Here is a 12,564-nt window from a genome sequence, read left to right as displayed (position 1 = left end):
ACACGCTTTCACATTCTGTTTCAAAGCTTTTCCAACATAGCAAAAATTGCCTATCTACAAGCTCACAACACGTCTTTTTTCTGTAGCATGAAGTAGGGCAGGGGTCTTCAACGTTTTCAGGCCAAGGACCCCTTAGCTGAGAGAGAGATGAAGCAGGGACCCCCTCTATATTGTATAAAATTGTGTTTCAGATGTACCTTTTTTTTTTACTTGGTCTGCTCTTTTTTCCCGCTACACAAAACACCTCTTTGCCAAAAAATAGCCGATCTACAAGCTCACAACGCCTCGCAGCGCGAGGGGTTGTGATCTTGTAGATCTGCTATTTTTTGGCTAACGTTCTCCTCGGAAAAGGGATGCTAGGGTTCAAGTGGTTAAGGTAAAAAAAAAATCCTATCACACAAAGATTTGGCAGACCCCCTGTAGTAACTCTGAGGACCCCCTAGGGGTCCCAGGCCCCCTGTTGAAGACCCCTGAAGTTGGGTATTCATTCATTTATGAAACATAGAGATATGAGCTTTCTGCCCGACAGCAACGATTACTGAAGAAGGAAGTGAAGTGTTGTACCAGGCAGAGGATCTGGATCCTTTAGGATATTAATGATTCCGGTTCCTTAATTCCCTCTTAACGATCCGATTCCTTAACAATTCCCTTTAACCATTCCTATAGGGGGGTTCCAAATGGACCCTTACAGGTCTGCAACTCTGAGAGTGTACACATTAGAACCACTGGTTCCTTTGTACACTCAGAGTTACGGTGGTCCTTGAAATTAAAAAGTTTGTGAACCACTGGTATTATAATTGTATAGCAGAAATGGAAGTCCACATACCAGCTCTGACAGTGTGATAAAAGTTCAATGGACATACATTGAAGTCAACGAGAGCTGACGGGACCAGCTTATGAACTAGCCTGGCAAGGCCAGACTAATATCACTGCGTCTGGAATCTCTGTGTGGAACCTGCATTTCCGAGGGGCAAATAAAAAAAATGCCTCTGTTGATAAACGCGCCCCATATTTGCATACTGGGCTCTGATTGGACCCTCACAACTTCGGAGGGAGAAAAATAAAATCTCTATTGAGAGGGGCCAGACCTAATCTGCCAAGGGCAATTTTTTTTGCAATGGCAGATTTGACTGGAACCAGGCCACTTATGAACAAACTATATTGTCATAATTTGTGTCATAATAATCAGTTCAGGAAAATAAAAGTAGACATTATGACATCTAATCACTGGTTTTTCGATGTGCACACTGTGTGATTTTATTGAGGCATCTAAACGACACGCTATCGTTTCTGACTCGGCAGCACTGTGAGAATTGGTTGACAGGCTGTCAGTGATTGACAGCCTGGTGATAACAGCACATACTTACTGTACATGTCAGAAACATACTCTGTGCTCTTTAGATACCTCCATAAAATTATAGTGTTCACATAGAAAAAACTATGTGTGATGTGTCTTTTATTTTCTTTAACTGTTTATTCTACGAAGGTCTCAGTTGTTCAGAAATAGTGTTTATTCAATTCAAATTGGGCCTCTTCCTTACTTCCTTCGCAGGTGTTACCAATGATACTAATAAAGGCTCCGTTCCATTTAGTGTAGCATAGCCCCCCCATAACTCGAGTGTACAAATGGAACCAAATTGACCCGTAATGGGTCCATTTGGTTCCATTTGTAACACTCTCAGAGTTATACACCAGTAAAGGGCCATTTGGAACCCCCTCAAGGAACCATGAGGGTCCCTGGACCACTAGCAGAGTGTTTCCAGTGAGCCAACATTAAACAATGTCAGCGCCCCGACTCTGTTTGACCAGAATGGAACAGAGCCTTCAATTAGTGTCATTGGTAAAACCTGTGATGGAAGTAAGGAAGAGGCCCAATTTCTTAACAATATGGCTGCTGGGCGCAGAGCCTATTGCCAGATAAGAGAAAATGACGTGTCCTTTCCTTCTTAAATAAGTTCCTTGTACAAAAATGGGAGTTAAAAAGGTAGGGTCAGTGATATTCCTTTGTTAAAATAAAATTAAAAACATTTTGTTTTGACCTAAAAATATCACCTATCCTACCTTTTAATAAACAAATAAATGTAGATGAGATGGTGTAAGCCGACATACAGCCATGCTGGAGTGATATTTTAAAGAAACTAAACAATGTTACAACATTCTTAGGCTTTTGGGTGGTGCAGGGGGGGTAAAGTACCTGTCCCCCACCACTAGATGGTGCAGGGGGGTAAAGTGCCTAGCCCCCACCACTAGGTGGTGCAGGGGGTAAAGTACCTGCTCACCACCATGGAGTCTAGGGGTCCCAATAAAACAGCATTGAGAGGACTTCATTTGTATAACGACTAAATTGGGAGAAAAAAGGGGTAAAACTTATTGGCTATACGCTAAATTAAAAAAAGGTGCATCATTCTGAACATAAAACGTTACAAACCCCGCCTCCTGTGATCACTTTTGCAACATGGCAGTCTGCTCCTCGTAACCCACGGCAACCACTCCATAAACATTCCAGAACAGAACTCCTATTGTGAAAACGAAAAAGTATCACTGTATGAACTTTGACCTCTGTCTGTCCAGGTCCATCCATAGCCAACGTGACATCACTTCCACTTCCGGGTTGTCTGTCCAGGTTCAGTTGCTATGACAACAGGAATAGAAATAAGAGTCTTTCTTCTGTCCCAGGTCCACGGCTCCACTGTCCTCTGAAACATTCAAATATTAGACTTATTTCATTTATTATCAAATCAGATAGAGACACAAACAGGATGATTTCAACCTTCAAAAGAGAACAGACATAACTAGCAAAACCGCCATGTCATCTACACTACTTAACATATGAATATGAATGAAATCTGTCCATATTTCATGTGAGATTGGCAGGTTTAATATCAGTATTATTGACAGGTTTAACATCATTATTACACTGACCTGTCATGTACTGGAAGCTGGAGCTGTTGTAATCCTCTGCTACCCTGTGAAACAATTCATCTGACACACACACACACACACACACACACACACACACACACACACACACACACACACACACACACACACACACACACACACACACACACACACACACACACACACACACACACACACACACACACACACACACACACACACACACACACACACACAGCATGAGAAGTTATACCTTTCCAACAAGTAAGTTAGTTAGTTTGTTGTGTTGTCAATATAAAATAGTTTATCAATGTGTTGACCTTCCGTTCACAATCTGGTCGACCGACCAATGACTGAACTCATCCAGTGTTCGACCAATGAGCTTCCAGAATGAGGGTGACTTACCTACGTTGTTTCCCGTTTTGCTGGAAGTCTCAAACAGCTGAGCTCCAATCTCTGTCAATGACAAGTATGTTTCAATTCTAAGGTTATATGTATGAAAATATGTAAATGTAACTAGGTACTAGTAAATAGTAAATGTAAATATAAATAGGTACTAGTTACTGCTCCAAAAACGTAACTAGTTACTTTACTAGTTACTAAATTATTAAAGTAACTAGTAACTTCACTTTACTTTTTTTTTTAAATATATAAAATAAAATAAAAATATATATATTTCCAAATGATTTTGATAGGCTATACATAACATGTATTTGTTTCTTCTTTAGAAATGTTTTCTTTCACATCAGGATGCGATCATTAGACTCATTAGAGCAATAACCCACCTATCTCCCACACTCCCTCCCCATAGTCAGAGTTATCAGTTTGAATGCATTTGATGTCATTTGCATATAGATGTGAGTGGACTTAATTTAACTGACTAAAACCTTTTTTTATTTTAAAAGAAAAACGTATCTTTTAACTCTGTACCAAAGTCTCGCTTTGTCACAAAGGGCAACCAGGCTTTTGCCGTTTGGGCCCCTCGGCTGTGGAACTCACTGCCTGGGGACCTCAGGCAGGCAAACTCAGTGTCCTCTTTCAAATCTCTTCTAAAAACTCACCTCTATCGCACAGCTTTTTCTTTATGATGAGATATATGAGATTATGAACTGTTGTACTATTTATGAAATGAATGTCTGATTTGTATTGTATTTTTTAACTGTTGTTATTGTAAATCACTTTGTAACTTGTTTTTGAAAGGCGCTATATAAATAAAGTTATTATTATTATATTAAAATGTTTCTGTAATAAATAATAAATCGTAAAGTATTAAAATGTTTCAGTAATCAATAAATCATAACATACTAAAATGTTTCAGTAATATATTAATCAGAACTAATTAAAACGTTTCAGTATTAAATCAATCAGAACGTACCGTCAGCAAAGTCCTGGGAGTCGTGTCGGTCGATCTGCCTGATGCTGCGATCTGCTTCTACCAGGTCCACTTTGGTTCCACACAGATAGATTTGACAATGCTACACACACACACACACACACACACACACACACACACACACACACACACACACACACACACACACACACACACACACACACACACACACACACACACACACACACACACACACACACACACAGAATTATAGTCATATTTATCATATTAGTATATAAAATATCTCCAGCCATGTGGAAACACAAAAACATGCCTGTCATTTGAGACCCTGTCATCACAGTCTGTGCTTTTAGATATCAATAACTTTATATATTGTAGTACATCGAAAAAAAACTCTTGTCTTCTTTTATTTACGTTAACCAAGGGGTTGGAAACCTTTTTGACATTAAGTTAAAAAAAAAAGTAAAATGTAAAGATAATTTAAAATATATTTTCGTGAACGGAAGTGCCAGTTTCCTTTCTCGGATTTTGGGAGTTGAAAGTTCCAGACTCTATATAGCATTCAGAGATTGTGGAGTAGTTGAATGGCTACGCAAGACTAAGATTCGAGTGAATGGCAGTACCTTGTGTGCTTGACTTAACTTAATACAACTGAAAGTCTTACACCGCTCTCACTATAGCAAAGCCAAACTGTCTAGAATATACCCTACTGTGGATGATAACTGTGACAGCTTATAACCCGTATGTTTTGGTCTTGTCCTCGACCAGTGAGTTATTGGTTATCATACACTGCTGGCACGGAGGAAAATCCTCCTAGAGTGGAAATCTCCATGTGCCCCTAAACCAAATCTTTGGCTGAAGGACGTAATGTTATTCCTGAAATTAAATTTGACTTACGAGGGTCACCAGGTGGATTTATGTCCACCTGGGGCACCCTAAACCTTACTAATCTGACAAGACTCCCTGATGCTACATAAGGCTGCCCGTGACAAAGCCCTCCTTGATTTGGAGACCCGCCCCCCCCTCTCTCTCACACTTATGCCAGTGTGCCAGTGATCACCCTATCTTGTGCCAATGTTGGCACCTGTGCCCAAGGTTGCCTACCCCTTTAACCCATTATTTGTCATAATGATTAAAACATTGTGTTTATTCCTAAGATATCAAATATGATGTATAATGTTATTGGTAGGTTATAAACAGATTATTACCTCTTCACAGTTCTGTAGTTCTTTCACCCAGAAACGTGCCCTCTGGAAACTGCTGCTGTCTGTTAGATCTATAAAACATCAGTCACAAATGACATACTACCTCCATGTGCTCATATTTGGTTGGAGGGGATTAGATCTGACAGACTACAGTCATATTCACAAGGAATAAGGAGGTTTTATTAACTTATTAACTTAAATACAATGATAACTAAACATAAGAGTTTGGAGCCAATGAATCATAAAGGTCTTTTCACATGGCATCTAGTCATTAATTTTATGATCTTACACATCTAGTAATTCATTTTATGATCTTACACATCTAGTAATTCATTTTATGATCTTACACATCTAGTAATTCATTGTATGTGGCATCTACAGTAGTAATCCATTTATGATGTGATGTCTAGTAATGAATTTATGATGTGACAACTAGTAATTTATTTTATGATGTGACTGCTTGGTGCTACTTTATATGTTTATGTCTAATTGAATACCAAGGACCTCAATGGAAACAAGACCACAAGGACTTTTTTGGACGGACCTTTTAGACAAAGTTTTCTTAACTGTACTTGTGCTGTTTTTACATTTCTGCGTAATAAAATACTCAATCAATCAAAACTTCTTAATTCATTTTATGATGCAACATCTAGTAATACATTTATGATCTCACACATCTAGTAATTCATTTATGATGTGACAGATGTCTTGGCCCGGCTGCGACAAGAGCTGTATATTGTGGTGATTTCTTTTCTACGACAACAATGATTTGACACACAGCTGTAGCAGGACAAATGTTTTTGGGGGGAGGTGCTCTATGCTCACCCCTGGGTGCTCTATGCTCACCCCTGGGTGCTCTATGCTCACCCTGGGTGCTCTATGCTCACCCCTGGGTGCTCTATGCTGGTTCAGAGCGTCGGCCAGAGGCGTAATTTCAGAAAATGTAGGGGATTGCAAAAGAAAAGAAGAGAAAAAAAGAAAAGTGATGTAGAGTAATGTATTGATGGTTGCAAGACAATACAAGCAAGAGTAAACACACAAAACTGAGCCGAAACATAAAAAGCTTGGGCTGGAAGTAGTTTTTTGCAATGAAGTTGTACAATTGTTGCACAATGTTAAAAAATAAAATAAAATAAAATACTTTTGGAATTTTCACAATAGTATTAGAACTAATCTACTCATGTACTGGTAGTAGTAGTAGTAGTAATAGTAATAGTAATCGTAGTAGTAGTAATGGTAATAGTAGTAATGTAGCAGTATTGTGTAGTATTGTAGTATATTTACCATAACAGACGATGGCAGCTCTGGCTCCTCTGTAATAAATTCTACTCATGGCTTCATAACGTTCTGACCCTGCTGTGTCCTGAGAGACAGAGAGACAGACAGACTGATTCAGCTTGTGACATTTCAAACTTGTACAGTTTATAAGTGAAGTGTCCAACGGGACAATAATGTTCATTCTATGATGAAACTATGACTAAATATACTGACAATTTCATCAACAAATAAAAACTAGACTAAAACTAAAACTAGACTAAAAACTACAAGCTTGTAGATCAGATATTCTCAGCACGAGGCTAAGTATAAATCAGGCATCACGACGCCATCAGGGCCTGCCAATATACATTTTAGCCGACTAAAATCTTAAGATATTTAGTCAACTAAAACATTTCAGATGACTAAAATATGACTATAACTACATAGAATTTCATTCAAAAGACTATAACGAAATGTGCTGTCACCCAGATTCCTAAAGTCGCCACTATGTCTCCATAAATCATATTATCATCATAATTATTATTATTAATCAACTCACCCAGATTCCTAAAGTCACCACTTTGTCTCCAACTTGAATGGATTTGGCAACAAAAGCAGCTCCAATGGTCTGGAAGACACAACATCATAATATAATATACAGTAATACACTATAATAATACAATACAATACAATGCAATATGATATATAATATCATATCCGATGGAAGACACAAGATCACATTACTTGAAAAGCCATTTTAGTATAAAAATCTTGTGGAAATTGTGTGGCATCTGACAATCGGGTCCAATATTTAGTTCAGTGACCATGGAGCTAAATAATGGTTCAGAAGCTGTGTTCACGTTCACTCTCCCATTGGAATCAATAGACTCCAACCTGCTTTTGGTCTCCTAAAAAGGCGGCCACCTACTTCATGCAGATACAGGAAATAAACCGGAGATGGCATGTCTTTCTTTTTTTTTTGTCTTGGGTAATAACTACGTTCTGGTATGGTCCAACCAGGAAGTAATGCGTATGTTTTGGTATGGTCCAACCAAGGAAAGTTTTGAAAGGAAAAGACGTTCCGTCCGTCTGTTCTCTAGATGACACTCATGGATGGCAAACCTCGCACCGGAAGTTTGATGAAATACATTGCAGTGGATGGAGCCGGCTGTACCAGCTCATGGCATCTAAACAGCGGCAGGTATCATTTCTGTCTCATCACAAGATTTGGCTGCCAGACAGGAAACGGTGGACACTCGTGCGATACTTGTGTGGCCGTTCGGAAACAAACTTTGTTCCCTTTAGATACCTCTATAAAATTATACAGTGTACACATCAAAAAGCAACACATGAGAAAACAACCTGTGAAATGTCTTCTTTTATATTCCTGAACCGATTATATGACAAAAGGTCGCAATCGTTCAGAAATAATGTTTGTTCATGAGCTGGTCCAGCCGGCTCCATCCACTGCAATGTATTTCATCAAACATCCGGTGCGAGGTTTGCCACCCATGACTGTCATATCATCTAGAGAACGGACGGACGGAACGTCCTTTCCTTTCGAAACCTTCCTTGGGTCCAACCAGGAAGTAATACGTACGTTTTGGTATGGTCCAACCAGGAAGCGTTGATGGACGTATCTCTCCACCAGGCTGGTCTTCCCGACGCTCTCCTTCCCCAACATCACCACCTTAGCATCCACCCGCATCATGACCACCTAGCAACCAGTTAAAAACAACACCTTAGCATCCACCCGCATCATGACCACCTAGCAACCAGTTAAAAACAACACCTTAGCATCCACCCGCATCATGACCACCCAGCAACCAGTTAAAAACAACACCTTAGCATCCACCCGCATCATGATGACCTAGCAACCTAGGGCTGAGGGGAAAAGTCCATTCACTTTAGCGTTGCGATTTTTAATGTCCAGATTTTTCACATATTTTTATTTTTATTTCGGAATCAATTATTATTATTATTATTTTTTGATGGATGAATAAGTTACCACTTCCATCCAGCAGATGGCAGCGTGTAGGGCAGAGGTCTTCAACAGGGAGTGCGGGACCCCTAGGGGGTCCACAGAGTTACTACAGACGGGCAGCTAAATCTTTGTGCGATAGGAACCTTTTTTTTTTACATAACCACTTAAACCAAGAAGCATGTGGGAACATTCCTCAGAAAATAGCAGATCTACAAGCTCACAGCGTTGCAACGCGCTGTGAGCTTGTAGATTGGCTATTTTCGAAGAGGTTTGGTGTAGAGGGGAAAAAAAGAGAAGCAAGTATAGAGCCTATGGTCAAGTTTACTGTGTATTGAGGGTTTAAAAAATACACTGATGATAGTACTGTCAAACAAGTTTGAAGCTATCTGCGACACAGTTTAATACAACATGTAAGTGGGGGGTCCCTGCTTCTCTGCATCTCACTCTCAGCTAAGGGTTCCTTGACCTGAACAACGTTGAAGATTTTTTCAGTGAGTCAAGTAAGTCCAGGTTTAAAAGGACAGTTCATTATTGAAGGATGTTAAAGTGCTGCAGCATATCTTTTTATATGACTGTGTTCTGCAAAGAAATGTTGCAACATACATACGTAAACTGCTGTATATTTATAGAACAAGGGTTCACAAACTTTTCAGGCCCCAAATTATATATATTATATATATAATTATATATATTTAAACTGGGGACCCCCCACCCTGACATGCACTTGGAATTGTAGGCATTACATTTAGTTTGACTCGGTTCCACAGATAAACATTGTGAAAATAGCCAATCTACAAGCTCATATCGGCTATTTACACATTGTGTGCCTCTTTCTTGCGTAATAGAAGCCAATTTGGCCAATTTGGTATTAAAACAGTCTTAAAAGTCATTAAATTGTCACTTTATAAATGTGCAGAAACCCTGTATACACTTATACTGTATGTTGGGTTTGTTTACTGTTGAGTGAGAAAACAATGTTGCACATTAAGCTAATAATCAATAAAGCACAATCTTGAACCTTACATGGGTCACACCAACAAAATGGTGCTTTTTTTGTGGGGGGGGGGAGCAGTAGTAGATCTATTTGTTATGAGGCTACGATTGTTTTGGGGGGGGTTCACTGAGAACAAATTCTCTTTTTCAGGAAAGCCCTGCTTCACACACACACACACACACACACACACACACACACACACACACACACACACACACACACACACACACACACACATACACACACACACACACACACACACACACACACACACACACTTCAGCGGTGTTGGGTGAGGGGGGAGTTGTGGCCATTCACTTCCCCACCCGGAGATTTTCTACCGGTCCAGGGAATCAAACCAGAAACCTTTCGGTTACAAACTCGCTCTTCTAACCGTTAGGGCACAGATGTGTATATACAGATACAGATGTGCACTGTGAGTTTTCAGGGGTTTTGTTTTTTTGGGGGGGGGGGGGGTACCAGAGGGTCCCCAGCTAAAGTAGTTAATATAGCGTTACAATCATATTAACTACTTTAACTATTATTTTATACTTTGGCTATTCAACAATTGCAGATCTACAAGGTCATAGCTCGTCACGCGCTAAGAGCTTGTATATCTGCTATTTTTGAAAACTTGAGAAAATCTTTGCAAATCTTTGAATATATATATATATATATATATATATATATATATATATATATATATATATATATATATACACACACACACACACACACACACACACATATATATATATATATATATATATATATATATATACATACATATATATACACATATACATACACATATATATATATATATATATATATATATATATATATATATATATATATATACACACAGTATATTCATTTTTATAGCAAACATTTTCAACTAAAATCTTTGCTTCTGGGGGTCCCTGGAACAAAATATTTTGAGATGGGGGTTAACAGCCAAAGACAAATCATTTTGGGGGTCAGTGACATGAAAAGGTTTTGAGCACCACTGATATAGAAACATATGTTTTTCAGAAAACTGTTAGGATTTAGAAGACATTTGTAGAATCGGCCTCAGGTTATATTAATGGGTTAAACCAGGGGTCTTCAACAGGGGGTCCGGGACCCCTAAGGGGTCCCCAGAGTTGCTACAGGGGGTCCGCCAAATCTTTGTGTGATATGATTTCGTTTTTTTACATTAACCACTTGAACCCTAGAATTCCTTTTCTGAGGGGAACATTAGCCGAAAATAGCAGATCTACAAGCTCTCAACGCCTCGCGCTGCGAGGCATTGAGAGCTTGTAGATCGGCTATTTTTGGCAAAGAGGCTATATATAGGTGTAGAGGGAAAAAAGAGCAGACTAAGTAAAAAAAAAAACTTTAATCTGAAAACACCATTTTATACAATATAGAGTAGGGGGTCCCTGCTTCATCCCTCTCTCAGCTAGGGGGTCTTTGGCCTGAAAACGTTGAAGACCCCTGGGTTAAACTTTAACCGGTAAAGGCAGCCTGATGAGCAGGAGCTGCTAAATGTAGCATGTTGTACCATTGTATTTTTTTAAACATGGCTGAAATATGACTCATGATATTACAGTCTCTAGAAGTCATATGATTCAACTTTTCCCCTGTTAGAAACATGATCACCTAGCATCCACGCGCAAGGCGCTCATCAGATAAGACAGATACATGTAAAACCTCTGCTTTATTTGTTTACTTTTTTTTCACAATGTGTTTCATTTTGAACAACAGATTAATGACACTATATCACTGTTACAGACAGACAGACAGACAGACACAAAGAGACAGACAGACAGACAGACAGACAGGCAGGCAGGCAGGCAGGCAGACAGGCAGACAGACAGACAGAGGCAGAGAGACAGACAGACAGACAGACGGACACAAAGAGGCAGGCAGGCAGGCAGGCAGGCAGGCAGGCAGACAGACAGACAGACAGACAGACAGACAGACAGACAGACACACACACACAAAGAGACAGACAGACAGACAGACAGACAGACACACACACAGAGACAGACAGACAGAACAAAGCAGAGCTATGACATAAGAGACAAACACATCAAACAGTAAATAATAATAAAGAACGTACCTGTTATCTGGATGTGAGTCAACGCGTCAGAGTGTGAACAACATTCATAAAAATAAAGTATAGATGTTATAGTGCTAATACTGTTACTGTGGCTAATGTAGCTAACGGCTAAGTGTTGACCATGTGAGCTGACACATCCACAGTGAGGGAGGTGGAACACACATGAAGCAGATTATTAATCACTGATATTGATGATTATTGGTAATTGTGTGTGTTTGTAAACAACAACAACAACAAACACTGCTAACGCCGCTCGCTGCGCCTCACGAGGCGGAACTAAACACTCCCCGAGACCGTTTCCATGAACCGGAAGTTCCGAATAACGTGCTGCACGCCGTGTTTGTTTGTTTTTCTTTTTTTTAGTTTTATTGACACCTTTATTAAAGACAAAGACAACTTTATGGACCTTATTAACCCAGACCAGTGGTGTAAAGTAACTAAGTATATGTACTCAAGTACTGTACTTCAGTACAATTTTGAGATTTATTTTACTTTACTGGAGTATTTACAATTTTCAGTACTTTTACTCCACTACAATTATTTGACGGCTTAGTTACTAGTTACTTTGCAATTATTATATTATAAAACATACATTAACCACTTTAGCCCTATATTTTATTCATAGGCCATTTGAAAATAGTAGATCTACAAGCTCACAACGCGTCGCATCTATTTTCAAACATTTTAGTATTTTTACTTTTGGTACTTTAAGTACATGTTGATAGTAAATGTACTTAGGTACTTTACACCACTGATTAAAAG

General features: G+C 39.1%; 1 protein-coding gene across 1 annotated transcript; it reads right to left on the bottom strand.

Moving 5' to 3' along the window:
• Positions 1–2,167: 2,167 nt before the first annotated feature.
• Positions 2,168–12,088, bottom strand: rab24 (RAB24, member RAS oncogene family). Its single transcript, XM_084074017.1, has 9 exons — positions 11,803–12,088; positions 8,318–8,434; positions 7,277–7,345; positions 6,745–6,823; positions 5,464–5,531; positions 4,277–4,376; positions 3,307–3,357; positions 2,923–2,982; positions 2,168–2,696 (listed from the first exon to the last, which is right to left on the bottom strand). Exons 2-9 carry the CDS (start codon positions 8,426–8,428, stop codon positions 2,626–2,628), a joined length of 609 nt encoding a protein of 202 aa, XP_083930143.1. The 5' UTR covers positions 8,429–8,434; positions 11,803–12,088; the 3' UTR covers positions 2,168–2,625.
• Between the last annotated feature and the right edge of the window lie 476 nt (positions 12,089–12,564).

The sequence above is a fragment of the Gymnoscopelus microlampas genome (genome assembly GCF_963454915.1).
Source record: "Gymnoscopelus microlampas genome assembly, chromosome: 12".
Classification (NCBI taxonomy): Eukaryota; Metazoa; Chordata; class Actinopteri; order Myctophiformes; family Myctophidae; genus Gymnoscopelus; species Gymnoscopelus microlampas.
Note: the sequence above shows the minus strand (reverse complement) of the source record. Positions and strands in the feature narration are given on the sequence as shown.